Source organism: Prionailurus viverrinus, chromosome F1 (genome assembly GCF_022837055.1).
Source record: "Prionailurus viverrinus isolate Anna chromosome F1, UM_Priviv_1.0, whole genome shotgun sequence".
NCBI classification, from domain to species: Eukaryota; Metazoa; Chordata; class Mammalia; order Carnivora; family Felidae; genus Prionailurus; species Prionailurus viverrinus.
Window position 1 is genome coordinate 13,340,471 of NC_062577.1, and position 18,202 is coordinate 13,358,672.

An 18,202-nucleotide genomic window follows, 5' to 3' on the forward strand; every position below is an offset into this window, starting at 1 on the left:
TTGATGATCAATAGTACATTTGTTCTGTTAATTAAAATAGCTGCATTGCAGGAAAGATTCTTGGGGGACTGAAAAAGGTAGTGGACATAATAATTTAACCCATAGAAAAATGGAACAGAGTGTAAGATTATATAGACAATCATAAGCCCTCCCAATTCTAAAGTTGATAATGTTTTTTCTTAATCTTTTCTAACAAATAGATCTAGAGTCATCAAAACAAAATCAGCCCAGTTCTTTTTCTTTGTTCTTTAAACTCATTTCACATTTATTGAACTGTATGTAATCATTTGTTACTTAGCATCAAAGAGAAATGGCTCTGGCAGAGCAAGAGAAGAGAAAAAAAACATTTTAGGGGAAGAAACATTAAATGATGGGGGTATGACTTATGACTTAGGACCAGGAACAATAATATATATTGTTTTCCAAATCTGTTATTGATTTTTTGATTGACCTTGAACTGTTTACCTTCTCTGTGCCCCAACTTATTTTTCTAATGTATCTGACCAGGATATTGGGAACTAATGAATGCTTTCAAATGCTTTGAGATCTCCAGATTAAAGATGATATGATGTAACAAATGTCAGTATCTTATTTGTATCTAACTTCATGTAGGAATAATATTTGACTGCAGAGTACATGAAGAAATTAACATCTATTAAATGCTTTACCACTTTATCCTGTATCATGGTTGCAAAAACCACTGATTGCTTCTCTTCCTCATTGCTTCTGTTCCTCACCTGCCATAAATGTCATATCTTATGTAATTGCTAAAATAAGAGCTTATTATTTTTTAAAAAGAGAAGGCACAGCGTGGGAATGTCTTTGGTTTATCAGTAATTTCTATATAAAATATTCACTTACTCATATCTACATGCTTTTTTTTCTTGCTTTATTATATAATACTGCCAGTTATTCAAAATCATGTTGAGAGAATTCTTGTGCCATTAATTGTCAAACTACAGCTCTTTCTTCATCACCATCACTTGGCCAGAGCCTGGCCTACCCATTGATCTCGGATTTAATTTTACATTTGCTTACCTTTCCCTGCTTGGCTGTCATTCTTGTAGCTGCAGCCCAGAAGGCAGTCTCTGTGCAGTAATGTTGGTTTTATACTTAGCTGCTATTGGAGAAGCTTTGAATAAGAAGTAACTGTATTAAGATTATTTGAATACACGTTTATTCTCCCTACTAGAGAATTTTGAGTCTTCTATACCTTTGCATCCCTGGTGCCTAATGATTCCTGAATAATCATTTAAATGACTAAACAGTACCTGCAGACTTTTTCCCTGCGTGCTACCTGCCAAAAAATATGAACAAGAAAAGGCTGAAAACAAGTTTGTTAAAGGTATTTTAATGCTTAATTACAAAGTTTTATGAAATTGATTGACACCTTACTAGTAAAGCTTCATTGAATTCATTTAAATAGCTATTATGTGTACAGATACAAAATTTAAAAGATACAATAAGATGGTCAGTGAAAAGTAAGTCTCCCAATGCTGACCCCAGCTCCCAGTTCTCTTAATAGGCAACCACTACAAACAGTTTCTTATTCATTTTTCATAAACATAATGGACATACAAGCATACACAACAACTCTCCTTTTCTAAAAACACTAATGTCAGCATACCGTGCACATTCTACGATATCTTTCTTTTTTCACTTCACACATTATCTTGTAGATTATGACAAATACATATAGACCCACCTTATTCTTTTTGCTAGCTACTTAGTATTTCATTGTCTGTAAGTGCCATATAGTTAACCAGTCCTTTTCAGAGACACTTAAAGCTATTTCAAATATTTTGCTATTACAACCAGTCTGCAGTGAATATCCTTGCCAGTTGTTTTTGCCCAAATGTGTATGCATAGAATAAATTCTTAGATGTAGAATTGCCCAAAGAGTATGTGTGTTTTTAAATTTTGGTATATATTGACAAATTTCCTTCCTTAGAGATTATACCAACCTAGTCTCACCAAAAATATGCCTGTTTCCCAACATATTATTTTTTAATGTTTATTTATTTTTGAGAGAGAGAGACAGAATGTGAGCAGGGAAGGGGCAAAGAGAGGAGGAGAGACAGATCCAAAGCAGGCTCCAGGCTCTGAGCTGTCAGCACAGAACCCGATATGGGGCTTGAACCCACAAACTGCAAGATCATGACCTGAGTTGAAGTTGGATGCTTAATGGACTGAGCCACCCAGGCACCCCTAAGATACTATTTTTTAATCATGTATTTCATTTAGAGATACTAAATCATTTTGCAATGTAATTATTTCCTTCCTTAAATATATAAATAGGAAACTGAGCCTGATTTTATTAGGAATTGATTCATTCACTCGCCAAACATTTCTACAGAACTGATTATATGCCCATATACTGTATATATGCAGATGAAGAGATGGAAAGACATGTGAATAGACACCATACTACAACATGAACAGAATTTTAATAGAGATGTAAACATAGAGAAGGGAACTTCTGCTCTGTGAAGATGAGTAGAGCTTCACAGAGATGGTGATATTTGAGCTGGATCTTCTAGAAAGGATAAGGATTTGCTTTAAAGTAAAGAATGTACTTTAAAAGATACGAATTTAAAGAAGGAAGTTAATTAAAGACCCCATAAACAGAAGGAACATCTGTGCTGTGCCCCCACCTCAAAAAAAGACACCAAGACCTGCAAGTATATGACATGAATGGAATGGTGAGTATATCTGCAGTGTAGAGCATGTGGGGGCAGAAAAAGTGAAACAGCGAAAAATCATAGAGAATTAGGCTGCAACCATGGGAAAGAGTTCGGCTTTATCCTCTAGGTATTTAAGAACCAGTGTACATTGTTATATAGATTAGATTTGTTCTTGGGGCTGATCTTTGGGAGGAAAGGGCATAGACTAGAAAGAGGGAAGAAATGACGGCAAAGAAACTAATTACAGGAGTTGTGGTGGTTTAGGTGAAACCTGATGGCGATTGGAAGTAGATCTGTGGCAGTGGGGATTGAGAGAAGAGGATGGAATTAAGACTGTCTAATAGTGACATCAAAAGGATTTGGTGGATATAGAATAAGGAAAAGGTAGCAGCATAAATGACTCCAAGGATTTCAGCTTGGGAAACCAGGTGCTGCCATGATGAGATCAAAAATACAGAAAGAGGCACCAACAGGTTTCAGTAAGCCAGAAGTAGTTTCTCTTTCATACGTTTTAAGATTGTTATGTCTAGGAAACCAGCCAACAGAGATAGCCAGCATATAACTGGAATATGGGTTTGGGACACAAGAGAGCAGAAGAGATGCAAAAAATTGCGCATCAGCAGCCCACAGAATGTTCTTGAAGTTGTAGGCATGAATGAGGGTAGAACAGAAAAGGGGGGATGCCAAGGACAGAACCTCAAGATCAGATGAGCTTCTCCTTGCTTCAAACAACAATAACAATCCCATTCAGGTCTCATATCTTTAGAATTTCCTATTTATTTTAATCCGTCTAAAATGCATGTTTAAAAATAGTAGCGTAAAATGTACCTGTTAGTGTAAAATGACTCTTCCTTGGTGTGGCATGCACTGTAGGTTAGCTTGCTGAACAACTGTTCTTCCTTTCCTTTACTATATAGAAACAGGAACATAAATATTATGCTTGGTATCATCATCTTCTTTGCATTTGAGATGGCCGTATAACACAGTGCTGCCAATGAAATGTCAGCAGAATCTGCTAAGAGGTATCCAAGGAGGCCCTGGCTGTCCTGACGTAAAGGGAGGCTAGCTTGTTTGCATGCTCTTCCTCCTTCATGCCTTGATGGCTGGACCAATCCTGATACTCATTTTACCCAGTAAGCAGGGATGAAGTATTTTAGGGCTAAAGCATTTATGACCTGTTTTCAGATTAAGGGGTTACAGCCTGACTTCCTGGTATGGAATCAGGTATGGAATTTGTGTAGTGCTAGTGGGTGCCCTCCTGGTAAGCAGAGCTGGCACTTTGGGCTATTATTTCTGTCTTAAGGGTTTTTATACTCCTATCTGTAGTTTTCTCTTTTTTCAAGCCTGCTTGGGACTTTAAATAATGGTCAGTTTAGCTGAATCTTTTTTTTGTTTGTTTTTTTAAGAGAAGGCTGTTAATTTCAGAATTAAAACAGAACTTTTGAAGTATAAAGGGAGAGATGTTCATTTAGGTAGGGAGCACAATTCCAGGCTAAGAAAAGATTTGCAGGTCTTTGGACTAGGAGACAAAACTTGATTATAAATGCTTTAGAAGCAGAGACTGTGTTTTCTAAACTTTTTATTGTGTTGATTTCAAATTATGTTAACCCCTTACAGAAAATGGCTCTTTCCTCAACTAAGAATATTACTTTTGGAGTAAAAGGTCTAAGGAATGTGTGACATGGTAGCCCTGAAACTTGAGGGTGGCTTACACATTTTGGGTGGGTAGAGGTATCAGTGTTCGTGGAAATTACCCATCTCTTTACCTACCCCACATTTCCTTGACTTCCTAGATTGTTGGGACTTTTAAAACAAACTTTTAACTATAGAGTACAAACATAAATAAATACATTCTTGTGGGGCGCCTGGGTGGCTCAGTTGGTTGAGCGTCCAACTTCAGCTCGGGTCATGATCTCACTGTTCCTTAGTTCAAACCCCACGTCAGGCTCTGTGCTGACAGCTCAGAACCTGGAGCCTGTTTCAGATTCTGTGTCTCCCTCTCTCTCTGCCCCTGCTCATGCTCTGTCTCTCTCTCTCTCTCAGAAATAAACATTAAACATTTTTTTGATAAATAAACACACAGATACATAGATACATACATACATTCTTATGACTTTCACCTTTACTTATTTTGACTATTCATTCCTACTCACACTGAGAAAAACTTTCTCTCTGGGATAATAAGTCTTCATAACTTGCTTTCTGAGAATAACCTCTGGAATGCCACTCTATCAGTTCAACATGCCTTTGCCCCTACTGTTTCTGCAACCACTTCAACCATTTTCTAGCCATCACATAACTCCCTAGATTGTGTGGCATCTCCCAACTCTTGATTAATGCAAGCATTTATATTCCTTGATTTGGACTGCTGATTACTGCTGGAAAAAAGAAGCCATGGGGAATTCATGCTACTCTAATCAGAATCTTTAATACTATTTGAGCCAGGGGTGCCTGGGTGGCTCAGTCAGCTAAGCATCCAGCTCTTGATTTTAGCTCAGGTCATGATCTCACAGCTTATGGGATTGAGCCCTGCATCAGGCTGTGCCCTGTGGAGCCTGCTTGGCATTCTCTCTCCCCTTCTCTCTTTACCCCCACCCCCTACTCTCTCTCTCTCCTCTGTCTCTCAGAATGATAAATAAAAAATAAACAATTAAAACGTATATTATTTGAGCCAACAGAGTTATCCAACAGTAAATCTGTAGGTCCCTGGTTAATGCTTACTCATTCCCCAGTTAACGCGTACTCACTGCCTGAAGAAGCTGTGTCACACCTTCATGCATTCTCTCATGACCCTGTCACTACCCCTCTCACTGCCAGCAATGGCCTGCTCCCCCAACTTCACAGAAAAAATAGAGGCCATCAGGTATGAACTTTCCCAAGGCCCTGATACCTCCTTACCACAAAATAAATGTATCTGTTTCCTCATTATCTCCGCCCCCTTACTCCCTTACTCTGAGCTCTTATGTAAGCCTTTCTACCCTTTGTCAAAGAGTCATTCCTCTGTATTTTGGTTCTGTATACTCCCCCTCTTCAAGGATCTCGCACCATCATTTATTCTCTATTATTTTTTTAAATTGCTCCCTCTTTCTCATTCTTCATATTAGTATATATCATTTTCTAGTCTTCTTCCACTTTAAACTGACATTAAAGGTCTCTTCTTGTCACAGGCAAACTTCATTTTGGAAATACTCCATACCCAGTATCTCTTTCTTTACCTTCATTAACCACTGCCATTGGAAACTTCAGGTTTTTACTGAAAATTTAGGGATAATGAAGTTTTTTGACTATTCATTATTTTCTTACTGGCTGTCTCCCCTTAGATCACAACCTGCCACCATTTTTATCAGTGCCCCCCTTTCCTTTCCCATGTGTTATAATTCTCCCTTCTCAATTATTGTTACTTTATTATACTGAGCAGTTTAGTCTCTTTGTTACAATCCTGATATCTCTAGTAGAAGTGGTTAAAAAACAAAATCTTAATGTCTTTAGATCATATTGAATGTGTGGCATGGCTTCACGTAAGATAGAGTGGTAGGGACTGTGGCGAACTAAGAGTACAAGCCCTCCTGATGGTACTCAAATGCAATTTCAGTTTCAATCTCAAAACAAAACAAAACCTGTAAGCAAAACCCTTCTGGTGGTCTTTGTCATTCTAGGGGGACCTCACCTTGCCTTTCATAATTAAAGGGCCTAAATACTCGTTTTCTCAAAAGCAGCATCTGTCTCTGAAATAAATGCTGTTCCTTTCCCCAGAATGTAAAATAATAATTGAAAATTTATAATAGCAGTTTTTTTCTTCTCGCTATGTAGAGATTCAGTTGTAGTAATTATAGTTTCTTAAACTGATTCCATAATATCTGATGCTTGCCTTATAGAATTGTTTAGATTTATTGACATTTTGGGTAAGTGAATCCTTCTTGTTTAATTTATAGGTTTGACAATATGTTTTACTTTTTTTTTCCTTTATAGCTGCATTTTGAATTCTTGCTTTCCCTACCCTGTTATTTCCCTTCAATTTAGGTCAGTATATTCTTTTTGTAAAAACTGACTTCCACTGAAAAAGAGATTTTTATTTTATTAGTCAGATTTTATTAAGTCAGTCATTTATTCACATTTTAATGTGTTTAAAATTACCTGCTTGCTAAATACAGATTCTAGAGTCATATCACCAGAGATTCTGATTCTCTAGCACCTCAGGAGCCTGAATTTTTATTAAGCACCCTCATATATCTGGTGTCAAAGAAACAGAATGTTTTAAAAGTGAATATAACAGCCTAGTGGGAATTGAACAGTCAGTAAATAACAATATCTAGTCTTCTCACATTTTCATTTCATTTGAAAGAAAAGCCACACATTCAGACCATGATCTTAAATCTATCAGTACCATGTTTAGAAAATATGATAATAATGGAGGAAGACCCTCTGTATACAAGAGTAGTTGGGGGCGCCTGGGTGGCTCAGTTGGTTAAGCGTCTCTTGATTTCAGCTCAGGTCATAATCTCCCAGTTTTTGAGATCAAGCCCCACGAAGCTCTGCTTCAGATTCACTCTCCGCCCACCACCTAGCTCCTCTTCTACTTATGCTCTATCTCTCAAATCAAAGTAAATAAACATTTTTTTAAAATATTTTTAGGGGCGCCTGGGTGGCGCAGTCGGTTAAGCGTCCGACTTCAGCCAGGTCACGATCTCGCGGTCCATGAGTTCGAGCCCTGTGTCAGGCTCTGGGCTGATGGCTCAGAGCCTGGAGCCTGTTTCCGATTCTGTGTCTCCCTCTCTCTCTGCCCCTCCCCCGTTCATGCTCTGTCTCTCTCTGTCCCAAAAATAAATAAAAAACGTTGAAAAAAAATTTTTTTTAATAAAAAAAAATATTTTTTAGAAAAAGACTAATTTACTAATCAAAGCAAGAGTAAATTTCTAAATTCAAATTGGTTAGGAAATTTAGAATGCGTGGCTGATTTTACCGTTTCACATTTTAACTACCATGTTTTTGGTATCAGAATGCTTTGGGCTGAAAGTCCTGACTCAGACTAGCATAATCAACATGGAAATCTTTTATTTACATAACCAGAAGGCCAGAGGTCGGGTTGGGCTCCAAGACTGGTTGATGGCTTGGTAATACCATCTTGGACCCAAGTTCTCTGTCTCTCCAGTGTAGTTTGTGCAGTGTCGGCTTAATCCTGCCCTAAAATTGGTCTCCCATCCCACCACCTACCAGTGTAGAATGCTGCATTCTTCCTTGTTAATGCCCTGCAGAAGAAACTCCCTAAATTATGGAATGTAAATCTGTTCCTGTAATTTGATGACCAGCTTAGGTAAGAGAATGCCATCAGCTAAATGATTTGAAAGAAGTCAGGATTCATCCTTCCAAACATGGTCATCTTCCCCTGAAACACACGGCTAGAGGAGGAACAAATCAAGATTATGTTAAAATTTGAGAGAGTTGATGGTAAAATATGGTATTAATAGAATTTATCTTGAAGTTATGTTTTTCATCAGTGCTAAAAGAATACAAAATCTGCTAAAGTTATTATTAGCAGATTTTATACCCTTTGGTTTTAGATAGACTGATTCTTTCCCAGAATTGACAGAGTCTTTCGGGGAGAAGGCAGAAGCTCTGTTTGGTCTCCCTAGTTTGTTAAATGTGGATAGAGTCCAGAATAATCCTTTCCACTTGCCTCCTTAAATCTTAAAATACATATAGATTAATCTTGTAAATTAAGTTAATAAAAATGTTATTTGAGGTCAGTTTCTTTTTTGTGTATATTTGTAATGTCATTTGTTCAATATTGGAATAAAAAGCCACAGATTGAAAAAGCAAATAATTTGAGATCTTCTTGTTTTTATAGATGAATTTTTACTTGGACAATAAAGCTTGCCACCCTAAGATTTAATTAAAACCTTTCTTAGGGTTCTGTCCTGGGGAGCAGATCACACCTCAGTTTACCATCCCACCCCCAACTCTTTAGAGTATTTATTTCATCAGACTCCAAACAAAGAAGTTGTGAATATAGATGTGACAAGGTGTGAACACAATCTATTTCTAGGACCCTTATTATAACTTCCTTTCAAAAGGTGCCCAGAAAAATGTACCAAAAAACTTGCTTTTCTGCCAGTAGAATCCCGTGGTTGTAATAAGAATAATAGAGGATGTGCGCTCAGAATTTTAAAAGTACACATTTACAAAAACAAATAGCATAACCATAGGAGAAATAACTTAGTGTATAGAATTAAATATGGCTTCTAGAATTAAATTGCTAGAATTAAATACAGCTTCTCAGAACATTTAAAATGAGGTATTCCTTAAAGTGTCAGCCTACCGGTAATCCCTGTTGTCATTGCTTCTCATTCTCCTAAAAGGGCAGTGTGGTCTAGCCATGTGGCAATATGCTTGCTTTTTTTTCCCTTCTAAGAATGACAACCACATAAATCAGGTTACCAGAGTCATTTCTGTTTCAAACACTCAATCCAGTTGCCTAAGATAGTTTGGAATTGTAAGGCACTGACTTCAAAGTCAGAGGACCTACATTCAGACAAATCCCAACACTGTCACTCTTTGTGAGGTAAGTGTAATTATCCCTATGTTACAAATAATTAACTTGAGGATCAGGAAATTAAGCAATTTGCCCAAGATTATACCTAATAAGTAATGGAGGTAAGGTTTGAACCTGGCTACAAGCTTGCCTGGCTACAAACCTGGTTTTGAGAGAATGAGACAAGAGTTCGGAGGGTATAATTTATTTTGGCAGAAAGAAAAGTTGAATTCATTTAACAACAATTTAGTGAACACTAGACCCCGGTATTGGGATATAGCAGTGAGCAAAAGAAAACAAGGGCCTTGTTCTCATTGATCTTATATTCTAATTAGGTGATAAAGCCAATATAGTATGTCAGGAGGGAATATATTTATGAAGAAAATTAAAGGGTATAGAGTGGTAGAAATAAGAGATACTATTTCATATAAGGTGGTGTTGGGGAGAAGGAATTTCCTCTGCCATTCGAGGTCCTTCAAGCTGGACTTAGAATCAAATTAACAATGAGACAATGAGGAAATCAAATTCAATAGCATCTGGAGAGGGAATCCACGCAGACATGGAAATCCCAAAGATAGGCAACATGATGCTTATGTGAGCTAAGGCAAGGGGTATTGGACTGAGGGTACAAAGGGGAGAAAGACCATTAGAAGGGAAAGATGTTTGGAAAACAAAGGTATCCTATTCTGCAGATTAGTTTCTTAGATAAAGAGGAATCTCTGTCAATAGCTGCCTTCCTGGTAAAGCAGGCAGTTGAAGGGAGGTGAAGAGCTTTTTCTGAATCTGCTGGGTTTGGATTGCTTTTATTTACATACATATATATATATATATATATATATATATATATATATATATATATTTATGTTTATTTACTAAAAGAGAACAGGGGTGGGGCAGAGAGAGAGAGGGAGAGAGAGAATCAATCCCAAGTAGGCTCCACACTGCCAGCACAGAGCCCGATGTGGGTCTTGAACTCATGAACTGAGATCATGACCTGAGCCGAAACCAAGAGTCAGATCCTTAAGCAACTGAGCCACCCAGGTGACCCAGGATTGCTTTTAACTCAATGTTCATGCCAAAGTGTCCCATCTTTAGATGGCCTGCCCTTGGCCCCTACAGTTGTGTGATAAGTTGGCATTTGAGCAGAGATCTGAAAGAAATGACAGAGTGAGCTTCATAAATATTTGGGGGAAGAAACTTTCAGGAAGAAGGAATAAGAGTCTGAAGCAAGAGAAGTCTTGGTATGTCCCAGAAAATATCAAGGTAAGTCTGTGTGACTAGAGAACAGTGGGCAAGAGGAAAGCAATAGGAGATGAATTCAGAGAGCGAGCCAGGGGAAGAGTCATGTCAAAGCTGGTAAACCTTATATTCTTTGTTTTTGACTGAGTATTTAAAGCATTTTAAGCAGAGGAGTGGTGTAATCTGACTTTTCTAAACGACCAGTTAGGTTCTTTAGAGAATAGAATATAAATTGGCAAAGGTGGAAGCAAGAAGACTATTTATGAGACTATTACAATATTACAAAAGGGTGAGAATAGCCTGAATTAGGGTGGGGCTGGTGAAGATGTAGAGAAATAGTTGGAATCTAGATATTATTTGGAGCTAGAATGACAGGATTTGCTGATGGATTGGGTTTGAGGGTGTGTGGAAGGGAAGAGGCCCAAGATTTTTGGCCTGAGAAACTGGAAGAATGAATTGCTTTTTATTAATCTGGGGAAGGCTAGAAGAGAGACATGGAGGAAGGTAGAGAATCAAGGAATCAGTTTTAGATATATCATTGAGATATTTTCACTTGTGTGATACAAGACATTCATATGGATCCAAATTCAGAATTTATTCAGACAGAAGATAAGGCCCTTTTAGCCATTCACATATGGATGATGGGAACCATGAGGTTAGACGAGTTCCCCCTAAGAATGTGTATAGAGAGCAGAGAGGACAGACCTTTGGAGAATGACCTCATTTAAGGGAATTCTTAGCAAGTTTGCAAACCAGACCACTGATAAAAGTATAGAAACTACCTGTTATTTTTTTTAAATATAATTTGTTGTCGAATTGGCTAACATGTAGTGTGTACAGTATGCTCTTGGTTTTGGGGGTAGATTCCCAGGGTTCATCACCTACCTACAACACCCAGTGCTCATAGAAATTATCCATTATTAAAAGTCAGAATCTGTACTCATACAATAATTAACAGCACAGGTTTTTTTTTTTTTCTTGCTATGGTATACTTTTAAATGAAAAGACAGAGATGTAGAAATTAGCTTCCTTATTGTATGTAGGTGAAATAAAAAATTGTTTATATCTAAGTTCAACAGTACTGTCTTTATGTACATCATTATGGTTACAACAAAAATGTTTTCATTTCAACATGCAATGTCAATATTAAAATAGGAATTTTTGAATTTATCTTGTCTTTAATGTTGGTTCTTTTTAAAAGAAGCTTGATTGCACCACTGTTAACCGTGTGATTTATTCTTTCAGCATCTACCATGTACAAGGCATCATTAAGCATTGTGATTAAAAGCTTCCTTGATTATTTACATGGGTGGCAAAAATTATCCTTTAACTGCTCAGCTTTTTTCAGTCTGTAAATTACCAAGCATAAATGGTGCTGTTTCTACCAGATGTCAGGAATTATGGACAGTTTGTGTTCTAGAATACAGAATCACCTGTGGGCTAAGACCAAGCATAGAAAGCTTGAATTTATAAGTACTTTGGAAAAACAGGTTGCTGTTGGAGAAAGGAAAAACTATGTTCTTTGTTTTCAGGTTGTGCCTTTGTAATGTAAATGTAGTTTCTTCTTCCCAAAATGTCCTTTTCTAGTCTCTCCTTCCCAGGGGACCCTCTCAACACAGGTGTTTTATTATACCGTAGTTCCTGTCCATGCTACAGCTTTAGGGGTAGTAAACTGATAACTGTCCCCTGAAGGCCAGATGTTAGACTCTCTCAATATAGACGATTAAGTCTGTAAGACTCACATGAGGGTGACCTAAAACTCAGAGTCACCTATGCCTCCTTTTAAATAACATGATATCTCTGGAAGAATTATTCATGAGAAGACTGCTTAGTGAGTGTAGAATCAGAAACAGAAATATAATGATCTGGACCATGGGTATGGGATATTTCACCTAAGTTCCAGAATAACCCAATGTAATATTCCTACTTCACAACAAAAATACATACCCTTGAAGTAACCTTGTAGCTTATGCCAATCAGATCTAGGATCTTTCCAGTATAAACAAATACTATACCGATTTTTGCCTTTCTGACCACAATTTGTGTCCTGATTGCCCTTTCTCTGGTTATTCATGTATCCCCTCTTCTAGATAGATTCCCTGATTGCCTCTTTATATTCCTTTGATTTTTTCTCACTTCAAACAAACTGCTTTGTAAATTATATGCAATTAGTAAATATGTGTTAAAAGAATAATTACCAACTTAGAGGAGCATAGATTTTTTCATGCTGGTAGATACAGTGTGATAATTATGAAAATCTGAATATCTTCATTATAATTATTTGTCAATTTAAGTTTGTGGCATTTACCTAGGAAGTTAACACCTCAATTTCTACATGTGAAATATGAACATAAGGTATAAACTTGCTTCTCTTATATATTACCTGGAATCACTTTTTAAAAGGTAATAACCTTTGACTATTTTAGAAATGTTTAGAGATAATTCTGAAAATTTCTTAGACCATCCCAGGTTTTTTTAAGCTGGAAAAGGAAAGACTTAGGTTCAATTTTATTATGCTATTTTCCTTAAGCCTGACATTCATTTTGTGGTCCTTTTACCAAGTTACTTGACTCTTCTGATAGTCCACTGGTGAAGTTCTTCATGATGACTAGACCAAAATAATCTGTGTTTAACTGTAGCTTTCTGGGCTTTAAAAAGTTGTACAGAAATTTGGATATCCATAAGGAAAAAAACTGAAAATCTTACTTTGAATTGTTAAATAATTCTACATCTCCCTTCTTTCCCTAACACAACATTCACATCAGTCACGTTATTAAATGTTTACAGTGCCCCAGGAGATAGTTGTAGTTTATCCTAGAGTATCAGGAGACCTGCTGTGCTACTGAAAGAAAGCTTCATGATTTTAAAGAAGTCACCTAACCAAATCAGTTCCTTCATCTGTTAAAGGAGGGTATTATGCTAGATGATCTGATGATGCATTCTATTTCAAATCTCAATCTCCATTCTTCAAGCTAGGTAACAAATTATGACAAGCAAGCAAGGTTGCTTTTCATATTTAAAGGTTTCTGGATGGGGTGCCTAGGTGGCTCAGTCTGTTGAGTGACCTACTTCAGCTCAGGTCACGATCTCACCGTTTGTGAGTTCAAGCCCCGTGTCAGGCTCTGTACTGACAGCTCAGAGCCTGGGGCCTGCTCCAGATTCTGTGTCTCCCTCCTCTCTGCCCCTCCCCCACTCGTGCTCTGTCTCTCTGTGTCTCAGAAATAAATAAACATCTAAAAAAAAGTATTTAAAGATTTCTGGAGAACATTAACATGTAAAATTTATTAACACACATATACCCTGATCCTATGATGTTGTGTGTATCAAATTTGAGAAATTTACAGAGCTGTCACCCTCATTTTTTCCAGATCCCTTTTTAAAGGAAAATAATTATTACAGCCTCTCAAGAGGGTGTCCTTTAGCACAGTTAGGGTAACACATACTTACATGTACAGGAAAGGCCCAACTTATAGACTTCCAAAGTCTGCATGTAAGAGTAGCTTCCCGAGCTCCAGCCACCATCCCACTCAAAAGCCACCAAACACAACAGCAACAACAAACCCTTAATCAATCCCCAAACGAGAAATGTTCTTTTCCTTCTCCTTGAACCTCTTGGCCTTTGTGTCTTCGGACTTCAAAATTCAGGTCAGAACTCTATGTCAGTGGCTTTTAAATTTATTGCTATAACATAGAGCTTACAAAGGGACCCAATTATATAGATATATATGAATCCGTGTGTGTATACAACACACAGTTGAAACAGTGAACTAAAGGGAATATATGCCAATATTTTTTCTTATGTTTCATTTTTTCAGTGCTGCTTATGACACACTAAGTTTATTTTACAACTAAACCTAGCCCCCATTTACAGCACTCTTGCTACAGAAGTATATAAGCCTCCAAATACCTAACATAAAATTAAATGTTGGGAAAAGTATTCATTTGTAAAGTGGGGAATGTCTATTTATGGACCTATATATTTCTTTTGTAACCATAGTAAACCTTCCTTGATTCTGACTGATTTGGTGGGAACAGTTGGAAATATATGGTACTTTTAAACAAATGAGGCTTATTGTCAGATTTAATATCTCTGTCCCCAAATTAGTCTGACAAAATCTTTGTACAGAGGCTCCTAAGAATCCTACTAAAAAACTATTTCACCTGCCATCTTCTTTCCCACTTGAATGTTCATAAACTGTGAAGAAAAGATTTCTAAGTAAAGGTAAACTTCAATCCAGACTTGCTGGATTACTATTAATTCAAAATTTATTTAAATATTAATTGAAGCATATCAACTCAGACTTGATTTCTAATATGGGTAAGCATAATGACCTCATTGGAAAGGAACGTAATAATTCTATTACTACAATAGCTGCAATTTAAAATGTAGCAAGCCCTGAACTGGAAGCTTTTATGTGCATTATCTCCTTTAATCTTTGCCAATATAGGATAGATGCCCATTTTACAGCTGAAGACATTGAGGATTACAGAGGATAAGTAACTTGCCCAGTAATTGTCAGTACTAGCATTTCAACCCAGGCCCGTCTTTTCTACAGTGTATGAAACTTTATGCTGCTGGTACAGAGTAGCCATAGTACCCAACCCTCAGAGTGGTTAGACTTGAAGGGAAAAAGAAAATCTTAATTTAAGATATGGTAAAATATTTTTGAGACATCTATGGTTGAACTTATACAAGGGGAGGGAATTTTAACTCATTTCTCCCTGTGAATGGCTTCTAAAATATTTGGTTTGATTCTTTCCCTTTCTAGGAACAAACTACTATGATTAACTACATAGTTATTTACTATATTTCCTCACTTATAAGTCATATGGTTCGTTTAATAACTTCTTAGTAGTGTAAGTTGCATTAAACGTATGCAAAGCTTTTATTAGCTGACAGTCTAGCATGTATTTGTCCATATAATTTGTCCATACCTCAGTTTTCTTTAATGTTACAAAGTTCTATCTAAGCTTTCCTCTCATTCACAGACAAAAGAATGTCTGGCCACCAGTAATTATCTGTAGCATCCTGTTAACACTAGTTTTTGTAACCTGTGCTTAGGATTTTTTTTTTTTTTTAGTTTTTTTTTTTTTTTTTTAGTTTAGTTTTGGTTTGTTTTTTACTTAGGACCATTGTGATCGCCTGTATAAACTGTGAAAACTATGCATATTAGAATAAAGGAAATACAGTACTACATATAAAGTTAATTTTAGGGGCCCTGGCCTCCCTTTTTGTTCCTTTCATGCAGCATGAGCTATATTTTATAACTTTGGCTGAACTTGAGAGAAGTCTAAAATATTGCCATTATAATGAGATAGAAACATTTCTGTGTTGTAGAAAAAGAAATATCAACATTTTGGCTAAGCCAGATTAAGGAATTAAAGTCCATAGCTCTGTTTTGTGCAGAAAGAATAATTTACAAATGTTTTTCATAAATTTTTATTGATGTATTACAGGTAGTTTGTAAAAGATGTGGCCTAAGACATTCTAGTCTGAGTACTTCTGAGATGGAAAAGGAATTGTCCTTTATTTTATGGGAGTGCATAGTGAAAGTACTCTGATTTGGCATTAATGCTGTTTTTCAGAAGACTTTAAGGAAGTTTATGAGTTCCCGTGTTCTTAGAATGGAAGCCCTTTGGGGACTTAGTTCTCCCTTTTGATTACCTGCAGGTTTCTTTATCTCTTTACTTATGAACACTTTATGGCAAAAGTGAGTTTCTAATAATATTGCCATCATCTCTTCTCCCTCCTTCCCCCATTCCTGTAGGTGTACCAACATTCGACCAGGAGAGACTGGAATGGATGTAACAAGCCGCTGCACCCTTGGAGACCCCAATAAACTGCCAGAAGGGGTTCCCCAACCCGCCCGCATGCCCTATATTTCAGACAAGCACCCTCGACAAACCTTGGAAGTGATTAATCTTCTGAGAAAGCATCGGGAGCTATGCGATGTGGTGCTAGTTGTGGGCGCTAAGAAGATATATGCCCATCGAGTCATTTTGTCAGCCTGCAGTCCCTACTTCCGAGCTATGTTTACAGGAGAATTGGCAGAAAGCCGTCAGACGGAAGTAGTGATCCGAGACATAGATGAGAGGGCTATGGAACTACTGATTGACTTTGCGTATACCTCCCAGATAACTGTGGAAGAGGGCAATGTTCAGACCCTTCTGCCAGCTGCTTGCCTCCTCCAGTTGGCAGAAATACAGGAAGCCTGCTGTGAATTCTTAAAGAGACAATTAGATCCTTCTAATTGCCTGGGCATTCGGGCTTTTGCTGACACACATTCATGTCGTGAGTTGCTAAGGATAGCAGACAAGTTCACTCAACATAACTTTCAAGAGGTGAGTTATACTTGGTGGTTTGAATGCATTCATAATGTATTTGTCAGGAGAGCAATATGAGTTCACGTTCTGCTAACTAACATGTACCTGTTTGGGTATTTACTGTGGATTCTAACTTATAATATCAAAGAAATAAGTTATTATCAATTCTCAGCCTGGTTTTTATTTAAAGGCCAATTTTATGTTCTGTCAGCAAAAGTTAAGGTTTAGGGATTTGATTCTCCCTAGCCATATTCATAAACTAGTTTATAAGTCAGAAAACAGTTCATTGATTCATTAATAAACTGTATTCAGTTTATTAATTCATTAATAAAGATAATGATAAGATATGGTAGTAAACAAGATGCCCAGAGTGTTCTCATGGAGGTTATAATCTAGCAGAGAGGATAGCCATTAATGCATAATCACACAAATAATTATAATTAATAGGTACTACAAAGAAGAAGCCTATACTATTAAACTCTGATTTAGCAGTATATTACAGACAGATTTAACTTTGGTTCTGGAACAGATCAAGCCAAATTCTGAGACATGAAAAAGCATAACTAGATTGAGAAACTGAAAGAAACCCAGTGAGACCCAGAGAGCAAAAGGGAAGACATTACATAACGATTTTACAGAAAGACCAGAGCCCGATCACACTGGAGTTAATAAACCATGTTAAGAATTTGAAATTTAATCTTAAGAGCAACAGAAAACAATTAAAGGGCTTTAAGCAAAGACATGGTCCCTTTTACACTTTAATATCAGTCACTCTTCTCTCCACCAGGATAACCTCCTATGGATCAAAGATTTCATTTCATACAACATGAAACCATGAAAATATTAGAAGATGACATGGAGCTATTCCTTTTTAATCTTGAAGTGAGAAAGACCTTTCTAACTGACTAATCCAGAAGGCATAGAAGAAAATATTGATAGATTTGGCTACATAAAAATAAAAAATTTTTGCATGGTAGAACAAAATAACAGTAGCCAGACAAAAGTTAAAGACAAAGCAGGGAGTGCCTGGTTGGCTCAGTCAGTAGCATTGCGACTCTGGATATCAGGGTTGTGAATTTGAGCCTCACAATTACTTAAAAATAAAATCCTTTAAAAAAGGCGGGGGCGCCTGGGTGGTTCAGTCAGTTAAACATCCGACTTCAGGTCATGATCTCGCAGTCCGTGAGTTTGAGCCCCACCTTGGGCTCTGTGCTGACAGTTCACAGCCTGGAGCCTGCTTCCGATTCTGTGTCTCCCTCTCTCACTATCTCTCTCTCTCTCTCTCTCTCTCTCTCTCTCTCTCTCAAAATTAAACATAAAAAAAAAAAAAAAAAAGACAGGGACATCTTGGTGGCTCAGTGGGTTGAACATCCGACTTTGGCTCAGGTCATGATCTCGTGGTTCATGGGTTCAAGCCCTGCATCAG

The 18,202-nt window shown here is 37.1% G+C and overlaps 1 protein-coding gene across 14 annotated transcripts in view; it reads left to right on the forward strand.

Annotated features, from left to right (window-relative positions):
* Window positions 1–18,202, forward strand: part of KLHL20 (kelch like family member 20) — a 142,360-nt gene that overhangs the window by 80,448 nt on the left and 43,710 nt on the right. For all 14 annotated transcript variants that reach the window (XM_047840427.1, XM_047840435.1, XM_047840431.1 and 11 more), the window contains one exon: window positions 16,221–16,794. In XM_047840427.1, the coding sequence (XP_047696383.1) occupies window positions 16,221–16,794 (574 nt within the window). The remainder of the gene's footprint in view (window positions 1–16,220; window positions 16,795–18,202) is intronic.